Genomic DNA, 16,311 nt, shown 5'->3' with positions numbered 1-16,311 from the left:
CCATCCATACTCATGATCTCTTCTACCTCCGTAAATGACACCATTTCCAAGGACTCCCTTTGTCCAGGTTATTGCGATTATTCTCTCTCTCCTCTCTCCTCTCTCCTCTCTCCTCTCTCCTCTCTCCTCTCTCCTCTCTCCTGTCTCCTCTCTCCTCTCTCCTCTCTCCTCTCTCCTCTCTCCTCTCTCCTCTCTCCTCTCTCCTCTCTCCTCTCTCCTCTCTCCTCTCTCCTCTCTCCTCTCTCCTCTCTCCTCTCTCCTCTCTCCTCTCTCCTCTCTCCTCTCTCCTCTCTCCTCTCTCCTCTCTCTCTCTCTCCTCTCTCCTCTCTCCTCTCTCCTCTCTCCTCTCTCCTCTCTCCTCTCTCTCCTCTCTCCTCTCTCCTCTCTCCTCTCTCCTCTCTCTCTCTCCCCTCTCCCCTCTCCCCTCTCTCCTCTCTCCTCTCTCCTCTCTCCTCTCTCTCTCCCCTATTTTCATTTGTCAGTTGATTTGTTGCTTTCTGTTTTGCTTTCTGTTGCTTTCTCATTTCGCCGACCTCAGAAGGATAACAGGTTGAGTCAACCCCCTGATCTTAATTCAGTGGCCAACGGGGCTCAAACTCAGGACCCTAGGACCCAAGCCGCCACACTAACCGCTAAGCCAACATCAGGCACTGATACAGGTAGTGGGTAGTGATAGATTACATCGGTATGAAGCCATCCTGCGTTTTTTCTGTTTTGTATACATTGTCCATTGTCGAGGCTCATATAAGAGCTAACACATTGAACATATAACAAAGGGAGCAGGCGACAAGAGGAGTTGTCCTGCAAAAAATGCCACGGGGACACTCTTTGTGGGGTTTTTCTGATATTTCCACCTGTGCAGGTGTTGGTTGATAGCCGGGTCAGGATTTAGAACTCATGCTACATAGCTCAGAGACGAGTTTATACGTCAAAGGCCGAAGCTATCCTCCAGGCTAATATAATCCTGAATAGTATGTGACAGTATTCCTGCATAAACAATGACGCAGGCTTTATTACAGCGTTGCTTAAGCTAATGACTGAGCTTGTACATACACACAGCTTGTTCAAGGACAGATTTCAGACACAGGGAGCGAATTATGGTCTGAATATGGGAATGTAATCTCTTTACTTTGCATCACCCTCACATTGCTACGGTTATAGGCTTTTCAGTAAAATAGAAGCAGATGATTTGGCCTAAAAGAGGCTAAATGTTTTGTTCCTACAACCACAGCCATAATTACACTTGGTTCATTGGTTGGGAATTTTTTGTTTTGTTTTGTTGTTGCATTTTCTTTTTCCTTTGGAAGATGGGGGTCGGAGCCCCCTGTAGGCAGGTCATTTTGAACCGCTCAGGTCCCACCTGCGTATTCTTTATGCGTGGGTAGAGGAGGTGTAGGTAAGGAGGGGTTCAATCAATCCAGGCATGGGTGGTGGGGAGGGGTGGGAAATTCAGTTTGGGGGTCAATGATGGGTAATGAGGTTGGGCGGTAGTGTGGGAGGGAGTAAATACATTGTGGCACTTAAACACCAACCCACAGGGGTTGTGAATCATGCTCTATCCTCCAAATGATGAGCGTCAAGCAAGGAAGCAGCACGTACTGTTGTTAAATTCTTTGGTGCGACTCAGCCAGGGTCGGGTTTAAAGCGCCGCCCTCGCAGACTCGGAGCGGACGCCCGAACCACATTGCCTCTGAGTCTGGTCATGGATTATTAACATAATATATCAGTTTTAATGAACTTCTGTGCAATGGCGATGGACCTTTCTGAACACCCATAGCTCTTTACGATTACCTCCACTTTAATTTATTGCAACAAAGCAAATATTATTTCAATGGTTGTTATAAAAGTCATTGTATCTTTCATCTCTCCAAACCGTCCATTGTGCACACAGTTCTACAGATTGCTTTGTACATTTGCAAGCACCACTCCAGCACCAGCTGCACCACCACCATACACCACCCCCTCCCACTTCTTACTTTCCTATTAGTTTGTAACTGCACGTGATTGCTGTTTTTAATCACTGCTGAGAGCATCGCTGTGCTGCTGATGCAGTTCCACTTGGAGCTTACAGCAATAATTTGTGATTTGTTCCAGGAGCCAAAGATATCTCGCCTACTCTTCGCTAAGGACATCATATGATCTTTAACGTGCACCAACTAATGCCAAAGCACATGGGACACCCAGTTTAAGGTCCATCTGATCAGGGACGGCGCACACATTGATTATGATCACCTTGCCTGCGAAACACTGGGATGACAGTTTATAGTTGGGTCGAGATTCAAACCCAGGCGAGACAGCTTAGAGGAGGGGCAGTTCCTCCAAGGCATCGTACCGGTCCATTCAACAAGATGAATTTCCAATAAGACGAATACCTAAGACGTATGTGTCTCGTGAAACCAATTACATTGCTTCTCTTTATTTACCTTTTCTCGTTTGTGAAGATAACGAGCGAAGGTTGGAAGTTTGTTCAATCAAGTAGAAGTTTTCTGCTCTCACTCATATGGAAGTGGGCAAACGTATTCGGCGTGCAATACTGGCATTGCAAAGTTTGGAGCTTCGTGGTGTCGCACTTCTTTATTCCAATTTCTCTGAACATTTGGGCGGAATTAGCCCAATGGTCCATCTATGATTTGTGCTGTTTGACATAAAAACGTGAATACTGAAATTTACAACTGTAGTACAGATTCTTCTTTCTCTTCTTCTTCCTCTTCCTCATCTCCTCGTTCCCACACGTGCGTCGCGTTATCATCCATCTGATGGACCTTATGATGGAAAGATGGAATAATAAAAGGAAGCGGTGTGGTGGGCATGCTTCCAGGCGCAGCTGCTAAGGCGTCACAGAGGGCCCTATGATCTGTATAGGTTACAAACTTCATCAGTCACGACCCTGAAGAGGTCAAAGATCCAGGTGTAAATTTCCCTGCCCACCCCCCACAGCGAGAAGGTCCTCAGGAGAGCCACCGACCACTGCGGCTCCTCAGCTGAGACAAGGGAGGGGGGGGGGTCTGGGAAGATATTTCAAATATTTGCAGAGGATCAGTTGCTCGATGGGACCACCCCTCGTATTATCCCTCTGGTTGTGACGGGGCCGACGCAGGGAGGGCTTTCTTCTCATCCTCTCCATGCGGTCCACCTTTGGGCAGCACAAACCTGCCAGGATTGTTGGTTTATTGACGGTGGTGCCTGAAAGCAAACGTCAGAGGTGCTTCATCTTTGTTCCTTTTATTAATTAATCTTTACTTTGTTTCTGGTGTTTTTCCCCCATTTTTTTTGTACCATTTCACATGACTTGCATCTGTGATTGTTGTTTTTTTTATTGTTACGCTGATTTTACCTGAATCACATCGTTTGACTTGATTTGCTCAAGCTCTTAGTTTAATTGTATTTGTAGTTGGTGTTTTCATAAAGAGCTGGTTGTTTTGTCGAGCGGTTAAATGACAACTGTTTTTGTCTTCCCTTACTGTTGTGGCTTTGATTCCATTGCTTTCTTCCTCTTGTTCTTATCATTCACATTTGTAATTATTTATCTTCTTGTATGTGGATAGGCAGGATACCCCTAGAAGTGTGCTTACTAGCTTCTGAGCTGTCCAGCCTGGGTTCCAATCCTGACCCACCTATAAACTGCCACCCTGGTATTTCATATACCTGTCAAAATCACCTTCAGAGGAGGATTCTGCATCGGAGTATAGCTGGTCCGTCCACTATTGACTATACATCATAAAAGTTTCTCGGGTGCTTCTGATCCGCCCCCCCCCCCGAGTTCTGAAAAGAGTATGGGCCTCTAATGAGTTATGTTATTGTCCCCACACTTTTTGGAAAAAAAACACGGGGGGGGATACTGTAACTGGCTCTGTCTGTCTGTCTGTCCCATCTGTCTGTCAGGCTATCTCCGAAACGGTTCTGCAGAAATTCACCAAACTTAGTAATTTTGATCATCAAGTGACGAGGGTGCAACATCGGTATCATTTTTGGCCTGGGGTGGTGTTCAAAGGTCAAACAACAAAAATGCAATTACAGGCACATTTGTAAACATTTTTAAATGAAACTTTGGACGGTATATGCAACGGGATGAGGACTTAGGGTCACAGGGGTCAAAACTCAAAATTTTATATGGGGTCATTCTTGGTAGAACTTTTTGCCATCTTTCAACTTTGCTTGAGGTGGGAAGCGTGGGCATTTGCGGTGGCGCGCCATCTGACTCTGCTCTCATTAATTGTTTGCTCTGACCTCATTATGTTGAATAATGTTAATTAGATTGCTGTTGTTTTTTGGGAGGGTTTTTTTGCTCAAGTTCTGACATTTATTGTCTTTGAAGTTGGTTGTTTGATAAAATAGTTATTCAGGCCCAACCGGCAGCACATTTATGACACTACTCGATGACCCGTGAACCCATGGGGTTCCCGTTGTGACGGCGGTTGATGAAAAAAATCATTTCAAGAAAAGAAAAAGATAGCTCCAGCGAACTATACCGCTGAGGTTGTTTGCATTGATGAAATACACCCGAAGAGTACTTGACTGAATCGGGAATTGATTTTGTAATAATTTTTTCGTTCCCCGATTTGAACGAAACTTGATACTGCACACCGCAGGCGAATGGTCAGTAAGGTGGCCCTAAAATTTTTGCGCTATTGTGTACCGTTTTGGCTGTATTTCGGGAACATACATACAAGATGAGAGTTTTTGTGATATATAGATAGATAGATATGTAGACAACACCTTGTCAATATTTTAAGATCCCTTGGGCGTTTTCCCTGAGGCTTCAATCAAAGCAACCTTGTACACCGTTGTGGACTGATCCCGTCTTGGCACCAAATCGTGGCTTACTTTTCTTTATCTTTTGTGTGCAGAAAATTTGCCTGTCCACAAACTGTATGTTCTACTCGCACGCGTCACACTTTATTAATGGTGGAACATTTCATTGAAATAATATGCTGAGAAAACCACCTCAAAGAAGCAAGCAACATGGTGGCAACTGGAGAAATAGAGAAGGATGAGAAAATAGTCCAAGAGTCAATCACATCATTCCAAATCCCAAAACATATTCCCTGCACACCCAACAGACACAGAGCGGAACATCAGGAAACACAACATTAGTCAGAGAAGACACACGAATTGGTGAAGCTTTTACAGATACTGCATATTACAATCAAGAAGAATGTGCCCTGTGTGAACAATGCCATCGCTTGACATTCATTTGTGCAGGTAACTGTACCGAGTGATGAGACAAGCTTACAGCTGAGAAACCTTCAACCACACACCAATTACAAGCTCTCTGTCTCTGCGGTGTACCCCGAGGGTGAAAGTGAGCCCCTGCACAAGACCGAGACCACCTGTAAGTACTTGAACTCTTCCTTAACCCCTCCACTCAATCCTAAAGCACTTCTAAAATGCCTTCATTAAGCTGCTTTGGCTACTGCAATAAGTTCTTAATAACTGGTAAATTAGGATGTCAGTTACCACTTCGATTTGTGAATTATTTTGGTGTGTGTGTGTGTGTGTGTGTGTGTGTGTGTGTGTGTGTGTGTGTGTGTGCGTGCGTGCGTGCGTGCGTGCGTGCATGCATATGTATTTCTGTGCGTACGTGTATACCCACAGGAATAAGATATCACGATTTAGGAGATACAGTTTGTCCCATATCCTGATGCTGTTGGACTGTGCTAAACTGCTGATGGACCTCTGGTAGCTTGTACATGTTGCTGCGTTTGAGCCTGGGGAGCAACTGCTGAAATATATGTCTGGGTTTTTCCCGACATCTTTGTTCGTTGTTCCTTTCACACTTCTTTCTAATTCTTATTTTATTTTATTAATTGATTTTTTAATAATTCTATTTATTCAAATTCTTGCTTTTTCTTCTCTTTCATCTCTCTATTCCTCTCTCTCTCTCTCTCTCTCTCTCTCTCTCTCTCTCTCTCTCTCTCTCTCTCTCTCTCTCTCTCTCTCTCTCTCTCTCTCTCTCTCTCTCTCTCTCTCTCTCTGGAGAAGTGAATTCTTGCAGAAATTTTTCTGTTCGGTTCACTTGGCTGTGCCTGGATGGGTTTGAGGGAAGTGGAGTCGCGGCTGAAACCCGAATCCTATCCAGGTTCCTCCTGATGACTCCATATTTACTCTTTACTTATTCGGGTTCCTTCTTGGTCTTCCGTTTACTTTTGTTGGAAACCCATAAGTCCAGGGATAGTGATCCAGTGGCTGAGGGGATGTGAAGCATTGGGATTTTCATGTATGTGCTCCTTGTAGATGTCTGCAGCTGGAGAGGAACCCAGATCGGGTTTGAAATAGCGAAGGGCTTTCTCTGTGTAGCTTTTCTTGGTTACTTTATGTGGCTTTCTTTGGCTATCAGGGCATGGGAGTATAAACACAAATAAACATATATATATATATATATATATATTTATATATACTTTTTTATATATATATATACTGTATATAAATATACAAAATATTTATTTATAAATATTTTTAAAAAACAAAATCAATATGAATATTATATATATATATATATATATATATATATATATATATATATATATATATATATATATATACATTATAAATATAAGAGAAATATATTATGTATATATGTAGTTACACACTGCTTCCGTGTATCAAAGTGAGTGCCCCAATTACCCGGAGAGGAATGCGCCAGAACGTTAACAAGATGACAATGATGGTAAATGTTCTATCTATTGTTTACCAGGTGAAACCAGCACATGACATGAAACAGGATGTTCACTATTCAATTTATTAATCCCTCCTGTCTACCTGTCAAACGCTAATCCCATTCAATAAGATTAAATTACAATGATTTCAAAGAAACACTCAATGACCTAAAAACTCCTCACAGTAATAGATGCCACAATCAAAGCCTTTAACCTCCTTCGAAGTTACACACATATGTTTCAATGCAGTTTTCAATTCTCTCACAACTCGAAGGTTGGCAACTTATCTCTAGAACCCCCCTTTACTTCCTTATCCTTTCGAAGCAGGCTAGGTTTCTCTGTTTGGCGCACACAAAGTGATGTCCGACAGGCCAGCAGCGTTGATGAGAGACCCCAGAGGGTGATTTTCGTATCGCCGAAGCAAGCAGATGAATCCGTGTCCGTGACTCACAGTTCGGGATCATGCTGCGCCCAGCGATGCCTTGGGAAGAGGATGAGTTTGGCTTTTCTGTTGATGTGCCCAAAGAGGGTTTGTCAGCTTGGATGTCTGCCCGGCGACACTCGCAGAATTGCGTTGGTTCCTTGTGAACTCAACCAGTCAGCAGGCAGGATTGATCTGCATCTGCAAAGACACAACGAGTTAGATGCATGATTGTGGTCAATGTGCACACCACCGCAGCCCGACCTGTGCTATGCCCAGCTCGCTTTCCCAAAACGAACTTGACTGCACACCACCTCTTAACGTGCTAAGCACTCCCCTGGAGCTGTTCTCTGGTTCGCATCGCAATTTCTCCTCTCTCGAATGGATCACCCCTCACCTTATATTGTGTTGAGCACAGGGTCAATCTGAAAACAGGTGACAAAGTCTGCATTCCAAGTCTGACCAAAGGCTTGACCACAGGCCAGGAGCAGCATATCCCACAACAAATCTTTCTCCCAGTCCGTTTATCTTTAATGTTGGAGGATATCCGTCATGTTATTCGGACATTTTAGCCTCAACAAAGCTGTTCTCAAGGTACTGTTGACATTCAATCACTTTGCGGAGCGCCACCTCTGCATTCGGCTCTTTGCACGAGTGTCCTCTCACACAGTAACTACAATACTTATTTAATTTAAGTTGCCTTTTATACAGAACACCTTAACATTTCCAATCAGGCAGTATATTACTGATCCCTAAATATATATATATATATATATATATATATATATATATATATATATATATATATATATATATATATATATATATATATTCAACCAAATAAATACTCTATCTCAATGACATGACGCTGACATCATCTACATCAATTATGCCTCGTCAAGTTATGGGGTTCGATTCAGTCATCTATACCAATAAATAAATGGCAGTGTGTGTGTGTGTGTGTGTGTGTGTGTGTGTGTGTGTGTGTGTGTGTGTGTGTGTGTGTGTGTGTGTGTGTGTGTGTGTGTGTGTGTGTGTGTGTGTGTGCGCGTGCGCATGCGCATGAGTGTGTGGTCGGTCATTAAGTATAACATATCATTCTCTTTGCTAACCCTACCCTCCTCCCCTCACCTTTCTCCCCCCCCCCTTCTCTGTCTCTCTCTCTTGCTCTCTGTCCCCTCATCACTCCCCCTGCCTAATAAAATTCAGCATTCTCCTCCCACACCTCTGTCTATGTCTCTGCCTCTCTCTGTCTGTCTGTCTCACACACCCCTTCCTCGCACCCATCTCTCCCACAGTGTACAGCAACGTTTGGTGAGGCATCACTCTCGTCACCCCCCACCCCACCCCTTCCTTGCTCTTCCCCTCTTCCGATCCCCCCTTCCCAACCCCTTTCTAGCTTCCTCTCCCTCCTCTCCCTTCCCTTCCCCTCCCTCCTCTCCCTTCCCTTCCCCTCCCTCCTCTCCCTTCCCTTCCCCTCCCTCCTCTCCCTTCCCTTCCCCTCCCTCCTCTCCCTTCCTCCTCTCCCTTCCCTTCCTCCCCTCCGTTGGGCATGATGATGTGTTGGTTGTGTGAGTGTTGGGGTTCTCGTTGGGTGTTGTGCACGTGTGGATGTGGTGTTTGGGAATGGGTGTTTGTTGCTCACCTTATCCTGCCGTTTGCACCATCCAGTTTTCGCCATTTGCATCAGAGGTGTATATTGTGTGGGAATGCCCATCGTCTCCCCAGTTCAACCTCCCTTCCCGGCTCTTCACATGCCACGCTTCCAAAATCAACCTGTGTCGACGTCGTACGACTTGAGAAACCTTGCCTTTCTTTCTCTGTTTATTTGTTTGTCGTGTATTTTATTCTCCGATTTCCATATTGTTCGTCGGCAGACTGCCCTTGCCCATAACTCTTCTGCTGCTTCTCAGATTGAAAACAAGACTTTTGGCTTTGTGGACAATCTTGCATGAACGAAGTTATTTTTCCCTCATTTTATGTTTTTCATCTGAACAATATGATTTAATGTTCACGATCAGAATTTATATCAATCATTGGTTCTTTCCAAAGTTAGAGTTACGAGCAGTGTTTCATAAGTTTAAGGAACTGGATACTCACAACAGTCTAAGAAACATCAACACTATAAATCTTGCAATATCTAGATTACTCGACGGGGGTACCTGGCATTGCCCGGTGCTGTTCTCGTCCTGTTGACATTTTGAAGAAATCAATTTTTTTCTTTTTTGTTGTTGGGGGTGGGGGGTGGGGGAGGGGCTGAAACACTTCCATATATCCACTAAGGAATGGGGTTGGGGAACATTTAATATTACCTTTCACATCGCTAGCTACAAAGGATTAGGCACTAAAAAGAGCAATTTATTTTTTAATCCAACTTTTTTTTCCTAATTATTTTTTTGCCAAAAACACTCCACACTCACTGATGAACAACCTCTGAAAGTTTGACAAAGATCTGTTTGACTATCTCTGAGAAAAATGGCACCACACACACACAGACAGACAGACAGACAGACAGACAGACAGACATACATCTCATTGTTTTGACAGTGAAGCTCTTTTTTAAACAGTTACTTCACTGACTCACTCACTGATATTAATGTTTTGTACTGTACTTTATAGATGGGCTACCAAGTTGAAATTTGGCATATTGATGTAACTTAAAGTCGAGATTGTAGGGAAAAAAATAATCACAAAACTGTCCATTTATAAATCTCTATAAACTAAAATATCAGTAAACAAAAGTTTGCCGGTGTAGCCTCGTTCAACTGTGAGAGGGGTGGATAAACTCTACCTGGTGTTTCGCAGGTAGAGCAAAGCATCAAAATGTGCGCCGGCATCAGGTGGATGTTGAACTGGACATCCTGTGCACTAGCACTAGTTAGTGGATGTTACAGATTCCTATGGCGTCCTTAACAAAGAGAGGGTGAGTTATCGTTAGTTCCATCAGGAAGTTCCAAATTGCTACCTTGACTGCGGGTAGCAAGTCGTTTGGTCTTCTTGGAGGTTCCTTGACACCAGGTTGCATTACATGCTACCTGAGAGTATGGATGCTCTCTGCGCAACAGCCTATTCACTGTAAACAAATTTACGGATATTTGGCACGTTTCTTGTGAACAGCCTTTTTGGGATACAAAGAGCAACCAATTCTATACGAGCTGGCGGGATATCTTCATGGAATGGGCACTCGCTGCTGAGCCGTCAACCCTGGGTTTTGAATGTCGACCCAGCTATGAACAATCGCCGTGGTGTTTTCACGCGTGGGCAGGTAGCTTCGAGGCTCGTTTGCACACCACTAAGAACAAGCTATCCTGCCAACCCCAAAACATTCATCATGCTGTTTTGCCTCATTGTGTGCACCTGAGGTTAACTTGAAGATCATCAGGGACATTAAACCGGAGGTCGTTGGTGGACGTCAAAGATCCCATGGTGTCTTTTGTAAAGAGTGGGTGAGTTGTCACCGTCACCCTGAACAGATTCCAGTTTCCTGCCACCTTCGAGTTGAGTATCCCATGGATGGAGTGGCGATCTGTCCAGGATGAAACATTTCTTGACTTGTGACTGCCCCCAAAGCTCTGTCAAAAAAATTGGGCCCTCCATTATTAATAATCATATATTTTGGAAAATAAAAACAAAATATACCTTGGTGTTTCTTGGACTATTTTTAAAATCCCATTCCTGAAACCTTTCGAAAAGTCCTTGGAAAATGTTAAACACATGTTTGCACAGAACTTGCAAAAATCTGGTGACTTATTTTAGCTCCAGTGGGGAAGCGTGCTGACAGATCATTAAAGGCTTGGGGCTGTCTGAACAGTCAAGGCACTGGACAATTGCAAACGCATTGTAGATGATTATACGAATGCTGTTATATATCATGATACTTTGAACCTCCTCCAGCATGAAAGCTATTTGGGTCTGGTTACTTTTTCCCATCCTGACAACGATCCTGAACTCAAAGCCAAAATAACTAATGCATTTTTGAACAGCCACATACATGGTCAACATACTTGATTGACCAATTTGGTCACTGACCTCAACCGGATAGAGATGTAGCAGGAACAAGCTGTGAGGGGCATGTACCCCGTAATAAGACTCAGCAGCCTTTGCAAATTTGTGGAGCAAAATGGGCCGGGGTTTCAAAGGAAAGCTGCTTAAAACTGCGAGAAAATTGTAACGAATGATTTGAAACTCTTGCACAAAGCAAACGCCGGTGGTCACGCAAAGTACGAAGAACTCCTTTTGTGCTTTTGTCTTCACTGAAAATGTTTTGCAGTGCAATGTAATTTGATTAATTTGATATGAATGAATTTGTTGTTGTTTTGTTTTGTTGCAGCCCGAAAAGAAGGAATTCTAACATTAAATTGGCAAACCGGCTCAGGCGCAGTCTGTAAAAAACATAGCACTGCCCACTACCTATTGCCAGCTGCGACACTGCGAACTGCAACATCAGTCAGTCTGCATGACTTTAGAAGCCTTTTTCGGCAGGATCGTCAGCTAATCCCTTGGGGAAAGGAATCAATCCACGGACACATTTATGGCTCCCTGGCCGTCATCAGCACGGAGAGGATTCTCGCCAGAATGTGTGTGTACATCTGAAAATCAGATTTAAAAAAACAATGGCTGAGCCAATCTCCACCAGATTCTGCAAACATGCTGGGGGTACCCAGGTTCAAGTTAAGGGCACAAAAAAATCTCATAGGAAAAAGAACACCTGGGCCAATCTCCACCAAATTTTACATACGTTCCAGGGTTGCGACGTCAACTGATATGCCTCCGCCCACATTAAGTCTTTTCTTTCTCTAACTTTGACCGAAAACCTCAAGACCATTTGACCTCACTATCTAAACTGTATATATGTATCATGGTACATGTACTTGGTCTACTTCAAATCCCTACCTCGATAACATTTTTACCTGACGTGACCTCTGACCTTTGACCTCTGATGCTAAAATCTGAGCAGTTCATCTTTGCATCAAAATATATACTTGTATCAAGTTTGATTTAAATCCCTTCAGCTGTTCTCAAAATCACATTTTTTACCTGACATGACCTCTGACCTTTTTCCTCTTGATGCCAAAATTTTATCGGTTGATCTTTGCATCATAATACATACGGTACAGTACTTATCCTAAGTTTGGTCAAAATACTATCACTGGTTCACAAGTTTACACGGTAACAGAATTTTAACCTCATGGGACCTCTGACCTTTGACCTTTGACCTCTTAACCACATAATCTAACTGGTTCATCATTACATCGTTATACATACTTGTACCAAGTTTGACTTCGATCCCTTCAGCCTTTCTTAAGTTATCGCGCAAACGAAAACCTATCAAAGGTGCACGGACAGACAGACAGACAGACAGACAGCCAGAAAACATAATGCCTTCGGTGACTTCGTCAAGAAACTGACCTCAAACAAGGAAAGTGTGTGTGTGTGAATATGTGTGAGTGTGTGTGTGTGTGTGTGTGTGTGTGTGTGTGTGTGTGTGTGTGTGTGTGTGTGTGTGTGAATATGTGTGAGTGTGTGTGTGAATATGTGTGAGTGTACACGTATATGTATGTGTAAGTGTGTGCACGTGAAAGTTGCTGTTGTTCACTGCTACCTCCACATGTGGGTGGGTTTCAGGAGATGGAATGGAGACCTACCAGGTATAAAGTATCCACCTCCATTTGTGTGTGTGTGTGTGTGTGCGTGCGTGTGTGTGTGTGTGTGTGTGTACTTACATGCGTGCGTCTACGCAGTGCAACCGCAACCTGTCCAGGGCCTGACTTTGTATGATGCGACTCCATGGAGTCTCAGGGCACGTTGGGAGCCATCACCAGGGGCAACCCGTTACCGACTGGTCTACGCGCCAACTGACCTCCCCAAGAAGAAGAAAAAGGTGACACCAACACCAAACACATCAAAAGATGTCTCTCTGCTCTTCGATCCTTTTGTTTCTGCCAACACTAATCACGTCACAAACAGAATCCCATTGTGATGGATGCGCTTTTGTTCTGCACAGCATTCGTCAACTAATGTTGGTCTTGATCAGGATTCCCCAAATTAATTTCAATGAGCTGATGTTCACATTACAGTTTATACACATACAGTATGCACTGCATGCAGGACGAGGACATACCCCGACCAAAATGAAATTTTGGTACTCTTTCATGGTGGTTTTGTTTTGTGTTTCATAAAAGAGTTAAAACTGTGTTCATTTGTTGCCGAAGGTGGACGGACGGAGGTGATGTTTTCATCCCTGTTTGTCTGTTTGTGGGTGTGTGTCTGTGAGCAGGAAATCGCAAAAAAAAAACAAGCAGTCATAGACTGGTACTTACGAAATCGTCAACTTGACCTCTGACCTTGTCTAATAAAAGCTGTCTCGAGAGAAGGTAGCGACGCAAACCAGAAGGTTCTACGATGATTCTGTACCAAACCATCAAAAATCGAATGTTTGACCTCACTGTGACCTTGAACTTTGACCGATTTTGACCAAAATCTAATCAGCGCTAGCCACCACCGTCCTGAATCACGTGGTGTAATTTGACATTGGTAGCTTCTTCCGTTCTTGAGTTATAACTTTTTTTGGATGTTTGACCTCACTGTGACCTTGACCTTTAACCGATTTTGACCAAAATCTAATCAGCGCTAGCCATCACCCTCCTGAATCACTTGGTGTAATTTGATATTGGTAGCTACTTCCGTTCTCGAGTTATCATGCCTACAAACAGAAACACACACACACACACACACACACACACACACACACACACACACACACACACACACACACACACACACACACACACACACACACACACACACACACACACACACACACAAACACACAAACCAAGGACGGAAGTCATCAATATACTTACCAAATCTTTAATCATTAAAAGGACGGATTCGGACGAAACTTGGTAGACAGGTTTGGGTGTTTGACAAGGCAGAACTGATTAGATTTTGGGAAAGATCCTGATCCAGATCCAGATCCGATAATTTTTTTCATCTGATTCTTCACCATTGATAGATAGGACCAAAAGCTATATATTACACGATATCTCAAAAACATTGTGGATGAGTTAGGTCGGTGACTACAACAAGACGATTCCATTTTGGTTGAGGTCCAGATCCAGATCCGGTCTATCAGTGGGATAGACCGGATCTGTTCAGCCTGGCCAAGGTATGCGCTCCACCAAGTGCCATTCTGGTTTGTTTTTGTAATTGAGATCCAAAGAGATGCGGATCAATAAATTTTATTTTTATCCACAATTTCATCCTTTTTCTCACAATTATTACCTCCACCAGTGAAGGAGATGATATTTTTTCACCCCATTCTGTCTGTTTGTCTGTTTGTGTACACGATATCTCGAAAAGTTGTGGACAGGTTCGCTGTGTGACAAGGACAAATTGATTAGATTTTGGTGAAGATCCGGATCCGGATCAGACTACTAAAAAATTTTAAACTGATTCTTCACCGTTGAGAGATCGGGCCAAAAATTATACTTAGTACGATATCTCAAAAAGTTGTGGATGGATTCTGCCGAAACTTGGTGGACACGTTTGGGTGTGTGAGAAGGAAGAATTGATTCGATTTTGGTGAAGATCCGAAGCCGGATCTGGATACGAGAATTATTTAATTTTTTAAAAGTGATTCTTCACCAATGAGAGATGGGGCCAAAAACGATATAGTACTGGAAAGAATGATATTTCAAAAAATGTATTGGACCCGATATATTCTCGTGGATCAGATATTACGCGGCGGAGGTATGCGCTCTACCGAGTGCTCTTCGAGCTCCTCATGAAATCTCAGCAGGTTGTCATCAGATTTCTATCAGGTCTCATCGATTGAAAAAAAAAAAATTGTATTGCTTTTATAGATCTCATCTGACGCTCTCTTTTCATTACTTCCAACAGCTGTCTGTGCCCGCGACCAAGACAGATGTCCTACTGGAGCCACTGACTGCTGACACAGAGTACACAGTGTCTGTGCAGTCAGTTTACACGGGAGACGTGTCCAAGCCAGCGAGTGCACGCAAGCGTACACGTACGTTCGTATCGAACGTGCAAACACAGTACGAGTTTGGTGATCGATGGATCTAAAAGGTGTATTTCATAGTAGATGCATGGGAGCCGAGCTTTGACCGTCCACCAGGTTGACCATCTTTCCTTGTATATCTGCATCGTTGCAGTGGAACCGGATTCTCCACGGGGCCTCCGCTTCTCAGACGTGTCTCACAACTCGTTCCGCGTCACTTGGGAGGAGATGAAACGGAAACCACTCTCCTACCGCATCCGATACACGCCACGTGGACCTCATCCTTCACTCACGGTAACGGGTAAACGGGAGAAACGTTTTCACTACGTTAGCGATCTGCCTTGCGAAAACGATTAGGGACGAGTCATAGACTTCGACAAACATGTCTTTCACGAAGTCTGGCTATTCTTTGAATGCTCCAGCGTGAGGACACGGTCGCCTTGATTTGGAATTTAGAGATTATTATATTTGCTGAAAGTCAGGAAAGTCTCACCCGAGACCGGTTGTCTGAAGCGTTCAACTTGACGTATATGTAGTACCGCACTTAACGGGTCTTACGTGGTGTTCTGCAGGAGGTCGTCGATGGAGGTGTAAACACAGTTCCACTGGAAGATTTGCTGCCAGACACGGAGTACGACGTGTCCGTGAGCGCCATGTATGACTTTGGCGTCGAGTCTGAACCAATGGAAGACGCCGAAAGGACACGTATGTATTGTTCACCTGGAACCATCACTGAACATCCAGGCACAAGCACCCTCTCACTCACACCTCCACTGCTTGCGTCGCTCGCCTCCGAGCTGTGGAGCCTGGGTTCAAATCCCGACGCAGCTAGAAAACTGTCACCCTGGTGTTTCACAGGCAGAGCGAAGCATCAATGTGCGTGCCGTCCCTCGGGTGGACGTTAAGCCAGAGATCTGTCAGTTGTTGCACGTTAAAGACCCCCCATGGTGTGCCTTTCATGAAAAGCAGGCGAGTTATTTCCTGCACTCTGAAAGTGCGGGTGGTAAGGGACCTCCTGGTCTTCTCAGACACCCCTTGGCAGCAGGTTCCACCGCTTGCTGATCTCAGAGTGGGGTTGTTGTCTGGTTTTAGTGATTTAGCAGCTCCAGCTCAACAAACAAACACGTATCCATGCCATGTTGTTCGTGTGTCACATGTGGAATGGTCGTCTTCGGCAACGAAGGGCATAATTATTTAATCTGTCGTGTGCT

At 44.0% G+C, this 16,311-nt stretch overlaps 1 protein-coding gene across 7 annotated transcripts in view; it reads left to right on the top strand.

Moving 5' to 3' along the window:
• The window catches only part of LOC147009897 (collagen alpha-1(XIV) chain-like), a 165,066-nt gene that overhangs the window by 83,965 nt on the left and 64,790 nt on the right, over nt 1–16,311 (top strand). For all 7 annotated transcript variants that reach the window (XM_085861478.1, XM_085861475.1, XM_085861481.1 and 4 more), the window contains 5 exons: nt 5,203–5,332; nt 12,819–12,958; nt 14,980–15,109; nt 15,255–15,394; nt 15,673–15,805. In XM_085861478.1, coding sequence (XP_085717604.1) covers nt 5,203–5,332; nt 12,819–12,958; nt 14,980–15,109; nt 15,255–15,394; nt 15,673–15,805 — 673 coding nt within the window. The remainder of the gene's footprint in view (nt 1–5,202; nt 5,333–12,818; nt 12,959–14,979; nt 15,110–15,254; nt 15,395–15,672; nt 15,806–16,311) is intronic.

The sequence above is a fragment of the Eptatretus burgeri genome, chromosome 17 (genome assembly GCF_056783735.1).
Source record: "Eptatretus burgeri isolate ZD-2024b chromosome 17, Ebu_testis_v1, whole genome shotgun sequence".
Lineage (NCBI taxonomy): Eukaryota > Metazoa > Chordata > Myxini > Myxiniformes > Myxinidae > Eptatretus > Eptatretus burgeri.
The sequence above is the reverse complement of the archived record's forward strand: the minus strand, read 5'-3'. Positions and strand labels throughout refer to the sequence as shown.